The sequence below is a fragment of the Rattus norvegicus genome, chromosome 2 (genome assembly GCF_036323735.1).
Source record: "Rattus norvegicus strain BN/NHsdMcwi chromosome 2, GRCr8, whole genome shotgun sequence".
Taxonomy (NCBI): Eukaryota; Metazoa; Chordata; class Mammalia; order Rodentia; family Muridae; genus Rattus; species Rattus norvegicus.
In genome coordinates, this window is record NC_086020.1 from 59,966,464 (window position 1) to 59,985,234 (window position 18,771).

At 38.4% G+C, this 18,771-nt stretch overlaps 1 protein-coding gene across 3 annotated transcripts in view; it reads left to right on the forward strand.

Annotated features, from left to right (window-relative positions):
- Lmbrd2 (LMBR1 domain containing 2) overlaps positions 1-12,276 on the forward strand; it is a 62,004-nt gene extending 49,728 nt beyond the window's left edge. For 2 of the 3 annotated variants that reach the window (XM_006232024.5, XM_039102840.2), the window contains exons 17-18: positions 5,407-5,533; positions 6,511-12,276. In XM_006232024.5, coding sequence (XP_006232086.1) covers positions 5,407-5,533; positions 6,511-6,571 — 188 coding nt within the window. In that variant the 3' untranslated portion in view covers positions 6,572-12,276. The remainder of the gene's footprint in view (positions 1-5,406; positions 5,534-6,510) is intronic. The other variant, NM_001109177.1, reaches the window with a different exon arrangement.
- Positions 12,277-18,771: the final 6,495 nt, after the last annotated feature.

Genomic DNA, 18,771 nt, shown 5'->3' on the forward strand with positions numbered 1-18,771 from the left:
ACTTCTGTATCCTTTTAAATGAAATGTCTGGTCTTTAACAAAACGTTCTGAGGTATATAAGTCATCTTCAGAATATGAAATAGTAAACATCCTTGGCCTAAAAGTGCCTTAAGTATTAGAATTATCAGGCAGATCATTGGTGAAATTAATTAGTAGTATGTTTAAAGATGTAGTAGGAAGGTTGGGTAATGTTCCTAGGATGTAGGGAACTTCACCAGGCAGCTGGAAATTATATAAAGGAGCTAAATGGAAATATTAGAAATATTTTAATGGCAGACTCCAATGGTGTTGCAATCTTCTCATGTAAATTGTCACCACAGAGTGTACACCTGTACTGAAGGAAATTACCTTGGTGACTAGTAAAAGGGTTCTTAGGAATGTATTTTTATACAAATATTTCTTAATGAAAATTGAACTGACTATTCAGAAGTGAATGATAGTTACCCAAATGAAAGGGGTTTTATTAGAAAATGACTAAGATGTACTGATGTGAAAGGATGTTTGGGAATATATGCTCTCCCATGACTAGAGTTTAAACATGAGTAACCCGATAAGAGGGGCTCCAGAGACAGCTTAGAAACAGAAACTATCATGCTCAAAAGTATGGATTTTTATATTGTAGGTAAGGTTTTTAACTTGTGAAGAACACAGTATTTAAATTTTTACTTTTTATTATTTTTGAATATTCATACATATATTTTGATCATATTCTTACCACTTTCCCAACCCTTTCCAGATCATTCCCCTCTACCCACTCAACTTCATGTTTTTTCTTTGTCTTAAACAACATAAAAAGAAAAATAAAAACATAAAACCAATCAATGAAACAAACATCATAAAGTATGTTTTCTGTTGCTTAACCCAAGCATGTGGCCTGCCCTGGAGTGTGGTAGATAATATCAGTATCATTCCATTTGAAAGAAACTGATTTTCTCTCTCCCAGCAGCTATCAATTACAAATAGTATGTTGCTTACAGATAAGACTTTGTACCTACCTTAGCTTCCCCACGCTGGGACTTCATGAGTTTGAATATGTGCGCATTCTGTCATAGTTGTGTTAGTTAATGCATGCATCAGCCCCATTGTGTCTGAAAAATGTTTCCTTGAGAGAAGTTGAACAACTCTGGCTCTTAGAATCTGTCTGTCCCCTTTTATTTGAGGAGAGGGGAATGATATAAAGACATTGTGTTTAGGGATGAGTGCTTCAGGATCTTTCACTCTACAATTGTCCAGTTTTGGATCTCAGTGCTAATTACCTACCATAGTAAGTAATTAATTTAGCTCCTCTGATCAGGTTTAAGCAATTCACTAATCTAGGGGTGTAGCAATATGACCAAAGATGTTGGATTTTTTTATTGGATATTTTATTTATTTACATTTCAAATGTTATCCCCTTTCCCAGTTTCCCCTCCTCAACACCCCTATCCCATTTCCCCTCTCCCCTGCTTCTGTGAGGGTGCTCCCCCAACCACTTAGCCACTCCTGCCTTCACGTCCTGGCATTTCCCTATACTGGGGCATTGAGCCTTCACAGGACCAAGGGCTTCCCCTCCCATTGATGCCAGACAAGGCCATTCTCTGCTACATATGCAGCTGGAGCCATGGGTCCCTCCATGTGTATTTGGTTGGTGGTTTAGTCCCTGGGAACTCTGGGGGTCTGGTTGGTTGATATTGTTGTTCTTCCTGTGGGGCTGCAAACCCCTTCAGCTCTTTCAAGCCCTTCTCTAACTCCTCTATTTGGCATCCCCGTGCTCAGTCCAGTGGTTGGCTGTGAGCATCTACTTCTGTATTTGTCAGGCTCTAGCAGAGCCTCTCAGGAGACAGCGATATCAGGCTCCTGTCAGCAACCACTTCTTGGCATCAGCAATAGTGTCTGGGTTTGGTGTCAGTGTATGGGATGGATCCCCAAGCCCAATCTTTGTTGTCAGAATATCCAGCAATCCAGCAAATGCAATCGCAAAAGCAGCCGTGGTAGGGGCGGCAACTGCCACAGGCCCTCTGAGGCTCCTGCATTTATACCCTTTCCTGAGTCCCCAGAATTAAACTACATGCAGCTGGCACAAATCATGCCCCCCCCCCCAATAGAATACAAGGCAATCATAGGTAACAGCTGTGGAAAATCTGAAACAGCTCTATACCCCACACTTGGGATTAAAACAAAAACATATTCCTATAACTGGGTTTTCAAAGAAACCAAATCTCTCGCTACAGTGGTTGGTGACTCCCGTAACATACATGCCAGTATTGCATAAATGGGTATACTACAGGCTGGTTGCTATAGTAGCTTACGGGGTTCATAGTGGAATGAGATCAATGGTTTTTGTTCTCTCGTAGCATGAATAGTACCTTCCAACACTATGATGTTCGGCAGGAGGGATAAAGCTCTTCGTTTAGAACTGGCTCAGTTTCTCTCTGTTCAGTAACGTGGAGCATGATCTGATGCTGTTGTTTAGAAACATGAATTTATTGGCAGTGTAAAATACGGCTTTTAGAGAAATGAAGCTCAGAATCATTTTAATGTCCATTTTTGTAGTAAAGTAATATGGGCTTAAAGGAAGGCAATGGTACTTGAATCAAGACAGAAGATTGAAGGATATTTAGGATAGAATAAATAGTAAGGGGCTTTAGCTAAAACTCAGAAACAAGGAAGAATCTATAAAGGGATTTGGATGATTATCTTTGAATGGAAGTCTGCAGAATCAAAAGGTCTGAAAGTATGAGAGCACTGTTAAGCAGAGAGCAGACACAACGCTTTAGGTAGTGAGTTAGATAAGATGGCCGTTTTCACTATGTCACTTCCACCGATCCATGAGCATGGGACATCTTTCCATCTTCTGAGAGCTTCTACAGTTTCTTTCTTCAGGGACTTGAAGTTCTTGTCATACAGATCTTTCACTTGCTTAGTTAGAGTCACCCCCAAGGTATTTTATATTAATCATGGCTATTGTAAAGGGTTTTGTTTCTCTAATTTCTTTCTTGGCCCATTTATCGTTTGTATAAAGGAGGGCTGCTGGTTTGTTTGAGTTAATTTTGTATTCAGCCACTTTGCTGAAGTTGTTTATCAGCTGTAGGAGTTCTCTGGTGGAACTTTTGGGATCACTTAAACTATCATATCATCTGCAAATAGTGATGCCTTGACTTCTTCCTTTCCAACTGTATCCCCTTGATCTCCTTTAGTTGTTTTATTGTTGTTTATGGCTAGAACTTCAAGTACTATATTGAATAGATAGGGAGAGAGGGCAGCCTTGTCCTTGATTTTAGTGGAAAAGTTTCTCTCCATTTATGCTGGTTATTGACTTGCTGTATATTGGTTTGATTAGGATGGTATGTGGCCTGTATCCCTGATTTCTCTAATACCTTTAATATGAAGGAGTGTTGGATTTTATCAAAGGCTCTTTAATGAGATAATTGTGTGATTTTTTTCCTTCAGTTTGTTTATATGGTGGACTACATTGATGGGTTTTTGTATATTGAATCTTCTCTGAATCCCTGGGATGAGTTAGAGAACCATTGTTTGCTGAATGGATAAAAGCATGAGAGAAGCAAGGAACAAACTTAACAGAATGGTTTAAGCACATTCATGATTAACTCCAAGTCACCAATAATGTATCAATGCCACATTAAGGAAAAAAAATACAAACACTTGCCCTTGGACTCATTTAACCCAGGATGATTCCAGATTTGAATTTTGTACTTCATGCTTCCTGTCTTCCATCCTCTATCTATGGTTTGAATGAATCTGTGCCTGCCTGAAGGCTGCCTTGTGAATTTGTCCGTGTGTGTGTGTGTGTGTGTGTGTGTGTGTGTGTGTGTGTGTAACAACAGCTTTCACTGTCTTTGTTGGGGAAAGAATGGAGTACTTTACAGAAATCTTTTTGGTTTTATTTTTCAAGATGGGTTTCTCTGTGTAGCCTTGGCTGCTCTAGAACTAGCTCTGTACTCAGGCTGGCCTCAGACTCACCGAGGTTACCAGCCTCGGCCTCCTGAGTGCTGGATCAAAGGTGCGCTGCTGCCACCACTGCCCAGGTATTTTACATCTTCAACAAGAGGGCTCCAACTGATCCCCACAGAACCAAATAACACACAGCATTCAAACACCATTATTTAACAACCAGTATCCATGAGTAGATACTCATTTTGGAAGATGTCTTTCAAACTTTGTATTTATTGCTTTTAGCACTTACATTGTTCCAGGTCAAGGACATGGATGAGTATATGACTTAAATTACAGCTATTCAATATCTTTGGTTGTAAAAATTGATTACATGAGAAATCAATTTAGATATCAAAGTTAGATAGATTGTTATTGCTTTCTTAAAGGCAGGTGGAATGAATGGGCTGAGTATACATAGGATAGCTGTATTAAGTGACCTCAAGGTGCAGTATTGACTCTGGCTTTGAGGTCCAGCCAGTGCACCAGTCTTTTAAAGTGTCACAGTTTTGTCATAATAGTGCATCACCACATTAGGAGACGGGCTGTGGAGACAGAGACGACACAAACACCTTGTCTAAGTCTTCCAAAAGACCTCTCTCATACAGTTGAGTCTTTTAATCTGTTTATACTTGTGGGTGCAGTACATACAGAGGCCAGAAGAGAGCAGCAGATCCCCTGAAGCTGGTCTTACAGGCATTTGTGTTAGAAACTGAGCTCCGGTTCTTCTCAAGAGCACAAATGCCCATGACAGCTGAGTCATCTTTCCAGCCCCCGTTTTCTCTTTTTGAGATATTTGATCTGCCTAAATCCAGGCTATGATAGTGTAAATTGTTTATGAGAACGCTATTCGTGTGGAGAAGGGACATTATTGGGACTGTAATGTCCTACATGTCACACATACGGGGCCACTGCATACTTGCAGGGCGGATGTCTCTGTGTTAGCAGTATTTTTGGATAACTTAATTTCAGCTGTGTTTTTATAATTTTTAATATGGTAGCTAGAAAAATTCAAAGTAGTCATAGACTTTTATTTATTCATTTATGTATTTATTTGGCCAGAATTGCCCTTATTCCTGCTTTACGGGATAGATATTCTTTTCTTCAAGAGTTGAAGTTGAACTACCATATATCTCAACTTTCTAGCCAAAATAAATAAATGAAGGTTCACTGTAAAACCAAATGAAGTTTGATTCAAAGATAAACAACTTCACTGTGGTGACAACCATAATTAAACATAGATTCTAATTTTTATTTTCTAAATTGTCACACTACCTGCTTTGAGCTAGTTAGATGACTCAATAAATTATCCTTATTTTGAATTACACTCATAATTTGAATCTGATTTTCTAAGAACCAGACAACGTATGGTTATTATCTTCACAATCAGCATTTGCTGCAGTCTTGATTGTTTTCTGTGATTCATAAATTCAAAGACAATACAGAAGTAGCCATTGTTTTTCTCCTTTTGAACAGCATCCAAATACACCAGGGCTAATAACAGGACTGAAAGAGACCGAATAGAACTTCTCCAGGATGCAGAGCCTCTGGACTTTAATGCAGAAACCTTTACTGATGATTCTCTGGAACCTGAGTCAGGAAGGTAAGTGCTGGCCATGTCATCTGGCTCTAATGTGCTTCTGAAATTTTAATGACAAACTGACATAAGGAGCTTGAAAACAAAAGATAATTAAGCATAAGAAAAGTATTGTGCTGAGGGAGTGTGCTTGCCTGGAGTGCACAAGGCCCCGGTTGGATACCCTGCATAGCAAGAGAAGAAAAAGATTTCCCTTTCATTATCAATTCAAACATATGAAGTAATATTTAATAGTTTTTTGGTTGGTTTTGCTTTTTGAGACCAAATCTCTATTGTTCTTTATTCATAGTATCAAAGATGGGGCCAGCCAAAATGTCCACCAACAGATGGAAGGTTATAAGAAAATGAGATCTCTGTATACAAAGGGGTTTTATCTAACCATAAAGAAAAATGTAAACATGACTGTCCAAGAAAATATTTGTAACTAAAAAGCCATGTTAAATGAAATAAACCAGTTCCAAAGTGTCACAAAAGTAAGAAGGGGACTGCGAGAAAAGAGAAAGCTCTAGGCAGAGTGGAAGAGAAGATCAGAGGGAGGACTGTGTGGAGAGGGAGGAGGAAGAGCAGAAGAGGAGCTGAGTGGGACACAACAGAAGGGAGTGAACATCATGGCATATGTGTGTGCATGCCCATTACTTTGTATGCTAACTTCAAAAATAAAAACAGAAAAATAATCACACTTACTAAAGGTGTTTACTATTGTTAATTATCTATAAATAGCCAAAATCCCTACAATATTCTGTATTTTAAAACTAAGCATGGTTATTTATACAGTCTGTAGAATGCTTCTTACAGTTACTATTTGGTTTACAATTAAGTTCTTTTAGATTGTAATTTTGGGAGATAGGGTTCTATTTTTAGCTAGTGTTAGATAAATGTTATAGTCTTTACAAATTGTGTAATCAGTTCCCTTTAATGTTTTTTTTTAACGTTTCTTTTTTATTTTTGATATTTTAGATCATTTTTCTATGTTTACATTTTAGGTATCAACCTGGTGGACGATATCTCTCTATGTCTTCCAGCATAATATTTGAAGATATCTAACGTCTGCAGTAATTCATGGATCAAGTAACCAAGGTCAACGCATCAGCTCAGCCTTTATGAACATCCTTGTGCCCTGCATTCCCTCTGTACTCTCTATAAACAGTGTGAAGATAGCAGAGACAGCATTGAACATCGATCCCATCCTTGTGCCCTGCATTCCCTCTGTACTCTGTATAAACAGTGTGAAGATAGCAGAGACAGCATTGAACATCGATCCCATCTTAGCAGTACCAGGCTGTGGTTTGTTGTTAGAGCGTCATCTTTTCTGATAGGCTTGATGGATACCATCTGAAGCGTCTGCCTTAGTGTAGTTACGTGGAAGGATCCAACTCATGATAAACGTGGAGCTCCCTTGGTTTCATGCTAATTTTTTTAGGAGAGTTATTTTAAAGTTCAATGAAGCCATAAGTCATACTAAATTCTAAATTTTATAAGTGTAATTTAAATTTTTACTGCTTCTTTAAAAATGTTCAACTTACATTTTCCAAAGAACTGAAAGTGAACTGAGACCTCAGATAACTACCATATCCACTAAACTCATGTCTTAAAACAAGGCTTATGTGTCACACATAACTGAATGTAAACAGTTCTTCTTCTGACCTGTATACTCTCCTGTGGGATTGCGCATGTATAATTAAGATGATTCTCCAGTTGATAGTGTTAGTGTCTTTAGCATGTGTATTCTAATTGGGTGATGTGTTACTCTTTTCTGTCTTTGTAATAACTGGATCTTTTTATGGTTTTGATATTATTGCTTTGTAAAAGATTTTCATTTCAGAGAAAAATATTCATCTTTAACATTTAGAATATTGACCTCATGCTAATCAGTCCATCCAAGAAAAATCCTAACTATCAATGATGAATAGATTTGTCTGTTTTATAGCCAAGAGTTCCCCAAATTCTCTAATATTTACTTTTCTTTTTTTAAGATTTATTTTATTTATGAGTACACTGTAGCTGTCTTCAGATACACCAGAAGAGGGCATCAGATCCCATCACAGATGGTTGTGAGCCACCATGTGGTTGCTGGGAATTGAACTCAGGACCTCTGGAAGAGCATTCAGTGCTCTTTACCGCTGAGCCATCTCTCAATTCTCTAATATTTAAAAGGTGCCTGTTAATGTACCTTGTAAAGAAAACATCTGGCTGTTTTGGCTATCCAATGGTAAAAAGAAAAATGATCCATTTATGAGTGTTGCTAACCCTTAAATTGTAGCTTAGAAAAAAATGTATTAGAATGGATGTGTAGTAAGAACTTGTTTGTTAAACATGCTTACTATTTTAAATTGGTTGTTTCAACCTTTTCATTTAAGCCAGAGTTAGGTATTATGTTTTAAAGAGCCAGTGTTTTATTACAGAGTGAACATGGCTTAGCACGTGTTAGCAGGGATTGTTCTGTGGTCCTGAAGTATTTGTGTCTCTAATAGAATACGTTCTACATGGGGTGACTAGACTTGAACATGTGCAGGGCAGTTTCACACCTGCTTTCCTTGCAGTTATTACTAGTGCTCCAGTGCTACTCCCTCCTATGTTGAGGGCATAGTTCTATGTAGGTACTGAAAGGAAGTATGCGGTCATTATCTTTTTTTTAAATGGTTGCACTTTCTTATGACCTTCCACATAGATTCCGCCTTTAAATAATTACCAGTAGATAGATGTACTCTGCATTGAGGGTTGCGCAGCCTGCCAATCTTAGGACACATGTGCATGTAACCTTTGACTGTGACAGGCAGTCAGAGCAGTTGACCAGAGCAGCGACTAGGATTTCATGATTGGTTCCTGGAATACTGTGAGCGGATCATGGAACCTTTCAGTGCCTCAGTTTCTTCATCTTCAGAATGAAGGACTTATTTATTACTTACCTACTGATCTACCTCACGGAACTGTTGTGAGGGAATTAAATTGATGATTATATGCTGGGGTTTGGAAAGACAAAGCAAGTTGTTTGCTGTGCTGCGCTCAGGCGCGCTCTCTTCTCTCTTCTCTCTCTCTCTCTCTCTCTCTCTCTCTCTTCTCTCTTCTCTCTCTCGCTCTCTCTCTCTCTCTTCTCTCCTCTCTCTCTCCCTCTCTCTCTCTCTCTCTCTCTCTCTCTCTCTCCTTGTACTTAGAAGGGACAGGAATGATGATCACAGAAAGGGGTCTTTGAGAAGCTTCAGAGTCCCCAGAGCAAAATGACCTGGTTTATCTGAAGTTCCTGAAGTAGTGACTCATCATTTGTGTATGGATTTACTTTGAAATATTTTCCTTAAATATAATTTTTGTTATTTTTTTCCTTAATATTCAGATGCTATAGTCAGAGTACAAGGATAAAAAGGAATGAGTGTCCAATTGCACTATTAACTGTCATAATTGCTAAGACAGAGTGATAGGAAGTGCAGAGGAGTTCAGGTACTTCTCTTTAAGGTCACACCAACAGACATGTAAGTACATATGCAGATGCTTCACAAATACAGCATCCCTTTGTAGTCTTTTGAGTTATTTCCACAGTGAGTTTTGTTGTTGTGATGATCCAGAGTATTCAAATTTTTAAGGAGTTTTTCTTATAGGATTTTGTACACAACTGTATAGAAAAGGCACTTTGTTGAGTAAACTCAAGTTTAGAAGGCAGTGATTTCAAGCTGGAATCCTTGGCTTTGTTTCTGAGGAATTTAGTTAATATTTATTAAGCTGCTCTGAGTACAGCGTTGATAGTGTGTACAGTATTCTTTTCAGACACCTATTAACCTGTAATGACACAGTCACAAAAATCTTACTACAAAATTCATATACTTTATGTGCAAAGTGGTTTCCTTAAAGAATTATTTCTGGTACTCTTTTTCTTACATGTTAACAAATATCATAGAATTATCTAAAATTTTTGTGTTTTGAGACAGGGTTTCATGTACCCCAGGCTAACCTCCAAGTCTGTGTATAACTGAGGGTGACCCTGCACTCCTCTCCTGATCTTCCTCCACCTCCCAAGGTCTACAATTACAGAAATGTGCCACAGCACCCAGATCATTATTCTTAACCAATTGCTAGTTAAGAATATTGAACAAGCTAATAACTCAAAATATGTATTATAGAAAAAAATCTATAAATTTCAAGAATCAGCTATATGTATTGTTAATTTACTTTTTAAAACTATATGACCCTTTTATTAATAACACACTTTTGTAAAAGAATTTTAAGAATTAAAATATAAATATAATTATCAATATTTCCTGTCAGATCACATGCATGTAAGAGTTTTAGAATAATCTCCTCCCAAAAAAGGATCTCATTTCACAAAACTGTTAAGAGTTAAATCAAAGCCTGAAAAGTTCCCATCGTAAAAACAGATCAGATTCAACAGTCTCTTGTCCAAAAAGAAAGGTTGCTTGTTGATATCTCTCTGGCCTTTACCATTTAAATTGTCCAATCTAACACATAAACATAAAATATGCACAAACTGAGTGTGGCTAGGAAAGTCACTGTTTTAAAAGTGTATTTAGCATGCTAATGGACAAATTTCACTTATGTTTATTTGCAGACCTCATTTTATTTCTTTAATAGGTCAAGGGGATGTTTTCAATAATATGTTGATTACAATATTACAGGAAAAATACAACCTATAATTACAGTTCAGGTTGTAAAGTAAAATTTATACTTAAAATTTGAATGGCCATACCTGAGAAATTCCAAGGATGATCCAAGAGACCAGATATGTCCCTGAAGACTTAGACACACTTGCATTTCAAAGTGCAATGGACTGTACAGTATTAACTGTAAAAGCTAAGAGGTAAAAGCTCTTAGGGTTTGCCTTTCTTTGTGCCTCCCACTCTCCCTCCCTCCCACCTCCCTTCACCACATGACTTTAGTGGGCTGACAGACTTTTCTCTTTTGTTTATGTGCACAGTTGTTTTTAATGAGCAGTACACTCAAAAGGAACTACTCTGACTTCACATCCCACCCTGAAATAGCAGTATTGTACCTGAAAACACGCATTGCTAAACTAGTGAACAGTGCCTAAATGGAAGCATGGTGCATACGAGCTCAGTGCATTTTCTTTGATGTTACTAAGGAGGGCACTGCAGTAAAAAATACTTTCCTGGTAAAATTTTGTATAAAGTAATTTAAAACATCCAACATTAAGAACTGTGAGATATTTCATCATAAAAATGAATTCATAAAAATGCATACGTTTAAAAGTGGAATAGACTACAAGGGTTGGTTACAAGGGGAGTGAAATCTGATTTCTTTTTGGATAGTATTTCCTAATCAGTGGCTTTTCTGGCTAGAGACTTGGAAGCCTAAGCGGGTTTAAGTCTCAGCTCCTGGATCTCCGCCCTGTGAGCCATCCTCCCAGTGGAGCAGGCACTGCCTTCCTCTCTACTGCCCAGGGAGCGCGCTCTCACCTCCAGTTCCTTCCATGATAGACACGGTAACACCAACAAAATTCTACTTTCAAATGACTTATGTGTCTAGATCAGGTAAGGTCTTGCTGTAATTTAAATTTTTCTTAATAAAGTAAGACTGCATAATTCTGTTATCATTAGCTTACAAGATGTTTTTGCTTCCTCCTAGAAAACCTTCCCTTTTATGGTTATATTGATTACTTGTAAAAGAATTTTGCTATGCTTGGTACAAAGGAGTATTAGGAGTGGCTGATTATGGCAGACATGTAAGGCCAATACGAACCTATTAAAATGCACAGCATTTGGAGTTGGTATCATGATATAAGTCTTCTGTGTTTATTGAAAGAATACTGGCTAATGTCTTCCCTGTTACGCATGCCAAGTTGTAGGGGAGAGATTGTGTTATTTATTTATATTTTTTAAACAATCCAATGGATTTGTTTTTGTCTGTATTTTGGGAATAACTTGAAGGATTTTTTTTTTTCTTTTTAGAAGATAGAGAGTATGTATATCTATCTTTTAAATACTATAACCTAATATATACATATAAATTATAACATTGAAAAGTACAAAAAGCTCTAATTATTGATGTTATTTTCCTGGTATTTAATTTTTATAAATGGTTTTGTAAGTGAATAATTGTAGTATTGCTTTTAAATAGTTTAAAATCATCCTTAAATAAGTTCTGAATCAATATACTACCTTAGTACGATATTCTCAAGTGAAGTACTCTGATGTGAATTTGAAACATGCCTGCATTTCCTAAGTTCCTTCATATGTGTATGTATGTACACCAGTACCCAGAAAAGCATACCAGAAGCCTGACTTCCATGTTGCATTGATAAAGAGCTTCATATAATTTTGCCTTCTATAATTCAATTGCCTAGGTGAAATAGAACATAAATCTCTTCAAATGTCTGTCCGATCGAAATTTTCAAAATGGTAACTTTTCATTTGGGGGTTGCATGATGCCAAGTTTATCTTTAATCAGCCTTTATTACTGGATGTAAAACAATGGATGTTTTCCTACTTGGTCAGTAGGTTGTAGTTTTGTTTTTTTTGTTTTTTTTCCACTAGATTCTCACTACATTTTTAAATCTGTATTTGGAAAAACCTGCAAAGTGCTATCAGTAAGTTAGTTAGCATCTTTGTCTTATCTATGCATAATGTTTCTTAATTTAACTTTGACAAACTCACTGACATACAATTCCTTTGTAGTATTGTAACTTACTGTGCTGTAATTAATTTTTTTAATGTTTATATGATTCGTTATTAAAATATAGGATATTGTATAGTTTTGCATGAAATAAATGCCATCTCTATAAGCTACAATTTTGTTGATTATTTATGCATCTTACTTCATTGAGGTTACACTATTTTGAGTAGATCTAGGCATTCTTTTTTTTTTTTTTTTTTTTTTTTGGTTCTTTTTTCCGGAGCTGGGGACCGAACCCAGGGCCTTGCGCTTCCTAGGTAAGCGCTCTACCACTGAGCTAAATCCCCAGCCCCGATCTAGGCATTCTTTAGTCCTTACGATTCATTGTCAAACATTATTAAACTTTTAAAGATGAATACACAGGCACACCCTAGAATTAATAGGTGTAATCCTCTAGTACTCTGTCTTGTGTTTACAGTGATGAGAAGGTAGCAGGAGCTTGGCACACGTTCATTACAGTGAGAATGGAGACACAACAGGAAGCTAACTAAGCCACAGTTGACTGTTTAAAAAATATCAGTAAAAGTGATACAGCTCTAGCCAGCCGAGCCTAACCAGGAAAACAGAACAGGTTTCTTTCCGTGTGCCAAGTATAAACAAGTGGAGCTGCTGCAAACCCAGTTTCTGAAGGCCATACCTGGTTCATAGGACTTTGATTATACCATGGACAGGTTAAGGACCAACCCAGTAACCCTTCCTGCTTTCCAGGCTTCAGAAGGACACAGGGTTTGAGTGGGAAGGGGAAGAATAGAGGGGCCAAAAAGAGAAGCCTGGCAGAGCTCTGTCTGTTGCAGGCTTAGAGGGGCTCAGGGTCCCTTTGTGGGCTCGGGGGTGGTGTCTCAGTAGCTCCTCTTGCAGTGTGAGCACTTTCAGGCTCTTGGACAACAGCCAGAGCAGAGTGAATTTCTTCGAATTCACAGCACTAAGAATGAGAGTATGTACACCAGTGGAAATCTTCTCTCTGGCTGTTCAGGTCTTTTGAGATTCCACTTTGCATCCGTTCTGCATGTAGGTTTTGAAATCCATGTAGGCTGTTAACTTCCCCTCTCTCCTCCCATGCCCCTTTTTGTCCCCCTCCCTTCCCTGCTCCTTCCCTGCTCTTTTCACTCCTTTCACTCACCCCTTCCCCTGACTCCTGGTTCTCAAGTAGCCCAGGATTACCTAGAACAGCTTTTGTTCTTGGTTCTTCTCATTACTTTGTGTTAGCATTTTGTCTAAGCTCTGCCCCACAGTTACCTGGCAAGAGCTATGAAAGGGGCCTCTCGCTCCCTCCTCACGCTCTTGCTCGTGCTCCTGCTCTTACTATTGATATTTTGTTCCGACTCTCTCCATTCCCTTCTCTCCACATTTCCTTCCTCCCCTCTCTCTACACGTGCTCATGACCAGCCTCTACTTCTCTCTCTTTTTTTTTTTTTTATTAACTTGAGTATTTCTTATATACATTTCGAGTGTTATTCCCTTTCCCGGTTTCCAGGCAAACATCCCCTCCCCCCTCCCCTTCTTCATGGGTGTTCCCCTCCCCACCCTCCCCCCATTGCCGCCCTCCCCCCAACAATCTAGTTCACTGGGGGTTCAGTCTTAGCAGGACCCAGGGCTTCCCCTTCCACTGGTGCTCTTACTAGGATATTCATTGCTACCTATGAGGTCAGAGTCCCCAGGGTCAGTCCATGTATAGTCTTTAGGTAGTGGCTTAGGCCCTGGAAGCTCTGGTTGCTTGGCATTGTTGTACATATGGGGTCTCGAGCCCCTTCAAGCTCTTCCAGTTCTTTCTCTGATTCCTTCAACGGGGGTCCTATTCTCAGTTCAGTGGTTTGCTGCTGGCATTCGCCTCTGTATTTGCTGTATTCTGGCTGTGTCTCTCAGGAGAGATCTACATCCGGCTCCTGTCGGCCTGCACTTCTTTGCTTCATCCATCTTGTCTAATTGGGTGGCTGTATATGTATGGGCCACCTGTGGGGCAGGCTCTGAATAGGTGTTCCTTCTGTGTCTGTTTTAATCTTTGCCTCTCTATTCCCTGCCAAGGGTATTCTTGTTCCCCTTTTAAAGAAGGAGTGAAGCATTCATATTTTGATCATCCGTCTTGAGTTTCATTTGTTCTAGGCATCTAGGGTAATTCAAGCATTTGGGCTAATAGCCACTTATCAATGAGTGCATACCATGTGTGTTTTTCTGTGATTGGGTTACCTCACTCAGGATGATATTTTCCAGTTCCAACCATTTGCCTACGAATTTCATAAAGTCATTGTTTTTGATAGCTGAGTAATATTCCATTGTGTAGATATACCACATTTTCTGTATCCATTCCTTTGTTGAAGGGCATCTGGGTTCTTTCAGCTTCTGGCTATTATAAATAAGGCTGCGATGAACATAGTGGAGCACGTGTCTTTTTTATATGTTGGGGCATCTTTTGGGTATATGCCCAAGAGAGGTATAGCTGGATCCTCAGGCAGTGCAATGTCCAATTTTCTGAGGAACCTCCAGACTGATTTCCAGAATGGTTGTACCAGTCTGCAATCCAACCAACAATGGAGGAGTGTTCCTCTTTCTCCGCATCCTTGCCAGCATCTGCTGTCCTCTGAGTTTTTGATCTTAGCCATTCTCACTGGTGTGAGGTGAAATCTCAGGGTTGTTTTGATTTGCATTTCCCTTATGACTAAAGATGTTGAACATTTCTTTCGGTGTTTCTCAGCCATTCCGCATTCCTCAGCTGTGAATTCTTTGTTTAGCTCTGAACCCCATTTTTTAATAGGGTTATTTGTCTCCCTGCGGTCTAACTTCTTGACTTCTTTGTATATTTTGGATATAAGGCCTCTATCTGTTGTAGGATTGGTAAAGATCTTTTCCCAATCTGTTGGTTGCCGTTTTATCCTAACCACAGTGTCCTTTGCCTTACAGAAGCTTTGCAGTTTTATGAGATCCCATTTGTCGATTCTTGATCTTAGAGCATAAGCCATTGGTGTTTTGTTCAGGAAATTTTTTCCAGTGCCCATGTGTTCCAGATGCTTCCCTAGTTTTTCTTCTATTAGTTTGAGTGTATCTGGTTTGATGTGGAGGTCCTTGATCCACTTGGACTTAAGCTTTGTACAGGGTGATAAGCATGGATCGATCTGCATTCTTCTACATGTTGCCCTCCAGTTGAACCAGCACCATTTGCTGAAAATGCTGTCTTTTTTCCATTTGATGGTTTTGGCTCCTTTGTCAAAAATCAAGTGCCCATAGGTGTGTGGGTTCATTTCTGGGTCTTCAATTCTGTTCCATTGGTCTGTCTGTCTCTGTACCAATACCATGCAGTTTTTATCACTATTGCTCTGTAATACTGCTTGAGTTCAGGGATAGTGATTCCCCCTGAAGTCCTTTTATTGTGGAGGATAGTTTTAGCTATCCTGGGTTCTTTTTTTAAATTCCAGATGAATTTGCAAATTGTTCTGTCTAATTCTTTGAAGAATTGGGTTGGTATTTTGATGGGGATTGCATTGAATCTGTAGATCGCTTTTGGTAAAACGGCCATTTTTACTATATTAATCCTGCCAATCCATGAGCATGGGAGATCTTTCCATCTTCTGAGGTCTTCTTCAATTTCTTTCTTCAGAGTCTTGAAGTTCTTATTGTACAGATCTTTTACTTGCTTGGTTAATGTCACACTGAGGTACTTTATATTATTTGGGTCTGTTATGAAGGGTGTCGTTTCCCTAATTTCTTTCTCGGCCTGTTTCTCTTTTGTGTAGAGGAAGGCTACTGATTTATTTGAGTTAATTTTATACCCAGCCACTTTGCTGAAGTTGTCTATCAGCTTTAGTAGTTCTCTGGTGGAACTTTTGGGATCACTTAAATATACTATCATATCATCTGCAAATAGTGATATTTTGACTTCTTCTTTTCCGATCTGTATCCCCTTGACCTCCTTTTGTTGTCTGATTGCTCTGGCTAGAACTTCAAGAACTATATTGAATAAGTAGGGAGAGAGTGGGCAGCCTTGTCTAGTCCCTGATTTTAGTGGGATTGCTTCAAGTTTCTCTCCATTTAGTTTAGTGTTAGCAACTGATTTGCTGTATATGGCTTTTACTATGTTTAGATATGGGCGTTGAATTCCTATTCTTTCCAGGACTTTTATCATGAAGGGGTGTTGAATTTTGTCAAATGCTTTCTCAGCATCTAATGAAATGATCATGTGGTTTTGTTCTTTCAGTTTGTTTATATAATGGATCACGTTGATGGTTTTCCGTATATTAAACCATCCCTGCATGCCTGGGATGAAGCCAACTTGATCATGGTGGATGATTGTTTTGATGTGCTCTTGGATTCGGTTTGCCAGAATTTTATTGAGTATTTTTGTGTCGATATTCATAAGGGAAATTGGTCTGAAGTTCTCTTTCTTTGTTGGGTCTTTGTGTGGTTTAGGTATAAGAGTAATTGTGGCTTCATAGAAGGAATTCGGTAGTGCTCCATCTGTTTCAATTTTGTGGAGTAGTTTGGATAGTATTGGTCTGAGGTCTTCTATGAAGGTTTGATAGAATTCTGCACTAAACCCGTCTGGACCTGGGCACTTTTTGGTTGGGAGACCTTTAATGACTGCTTCTATTTCCTTAGGAGTTATGGGGTTGTTTAACTGGTTTATCTGTTCCTGATTTAACTTCGGTACCTGGTATCTGTCTAGGAAATTGTCCATTTCCTGAAGATTTTCAAGTTTTGTTGAATATAGGCTTTTATAGTAAGATCTGATGACTTTTTGAATTTCCTCTGAATCTGTGGTTATGTCTCCCTTTTCATTTCGGATTTTGTTAATTTGGACACACTCTCCGTGTCCTCTCGTTAGTCTGGCTAAGAGTTTATCTATCTTGTTGATTTTCTCAAAGAACCAACTTTTGCTTCTGTTGATTCTTTCTATGATCCTTTTTGTTTCTACTTTGTTGATTTCAGCTCTGAGTTTGATTATTTCCTGCCTTCTACTCCTCCTGGGTGTATTTGCTTCTTTTTGTTCTAGAGCTTTTAGGTGTGCTGTCAAGCTGCTGACATATGCTCTTTCCTCTTTCTTTCTGCAGGCACTCAGCACTATGAGTTTTCCTCTTAGCACAGCTTTCATTGTGTCCCATAAGTTTGGGTATGTTGTACCTTCATTTTCATTAAATTCTAAAAAGTCTTTAATTTCTTTCTTTATTTCTTCCTTGACCAAGTTATCATTGAGTAGAGCATTGTTCAATTTCCACGTATATGTGGGCATTCTTCCCTTATTATTATTGAAGACCAGTTTTAGGCCGTGGTGGTCCGATTGCATGCATGGGATTATTTCTATCTTTCTGTACCTGTTGAGGCCTGTTTTTTGACCAATTGTATGGTCAATTTTGGAGAAAGTACCATGAGGAGCTGAGAAGAAGGTATATCCTTTTGCTTTAGGATAGAATGTTCTATAAATATCTGTTAAGTCCATTTGGCTCATGACTTCTCTTAGTCTGTCTACATCTCTGTTTAATTTCTGTTTCCATGATCTGTCCATTGATGAGAGTGGTGTGTTGAAATCTCCCACTATTATTGTGTGAGGTGCAATGTGTGTTTTGAGCTTTAGTAAGGTTTCTTTTACATATGTAGGTGCCCTTGTATTTGGGGCATAGATATTTAGGATTGAGAGTTCATCTTGGTGGATTTTTCCTTTGATGAATATGAAGTGTCCTTCCTTATTTTTTTTGATGACTTTTAGTTGAAAATTGATTTTATTTGATATTAGAATGGCTACTCCAGCTTGCTTCTTCTGACCATTTGCTTGGAAAGTTGTTTTCCAGCCTTTCACTCTGAGGTAGTGTCTGTCTTTGTGTCTGAGGTGTGTTTCCTGTAGGCAGCAGAATGCAGGGTCCTCGTTGCATATCCAGTTTGTTAATCTATGTCTTTTTATTGGGGAGTTGAGGCCATTGATGTTGAGAGATATTAAGGAATAGTGATTATTGCTTCCTGTTATATTCATATTTGGATGTGATGTTATGTTTGTGTGCTTTTCTTCTCTTTGTTTTGTTGCCAAAACGATTAGTTTCTTGCTTCTTCTAGGGTATAGCTTGCCTTCTTATTTTGGGTTTTACCATATATTATCCTTTGTAGTGCTGGATTTGTAGAAAGATATTGTGTAAATTTGGTTTTGTCATGGAATATCTTGGTTTCTCCATCTATGTTAATTGAGAATTTTGCAGGATACAGTAACCTGGGCTGGCATTTGTGTTCTCTTAGGGTCTGTATGACATCTGTCCAGGATCTTCTGGCTTTCATAGTTTCTGGCGAAAAGTCTGGTGTGATTTTGATAGGTCTGCCTTTATATGTTACTTGACCTTTTTCCCTTACTGCTTTTAATATTCTTTCTTTATTTTGTGTGTTTGGTGTTTTGACTATTATGTGACGGGAGGTGTTTCTTTTCTGGTCCAATCTATTTGGAGTTCTGTAGGCTTCTTGTATGCCTATGGGTATCTCTTTTTTTAGGTTAGGGAAGTTTTCTTCTATGATTTTGTTGAAGATATTTACTGGTCCTTTGAGCTGGGAGTCTTCACTCTCTTCTATACCTATTATCCTTAGGTTTGATCTTCTCATTGAGTCCTGGATTTCCTGTATGTTTTGGACCAGTAGCTTTTTCC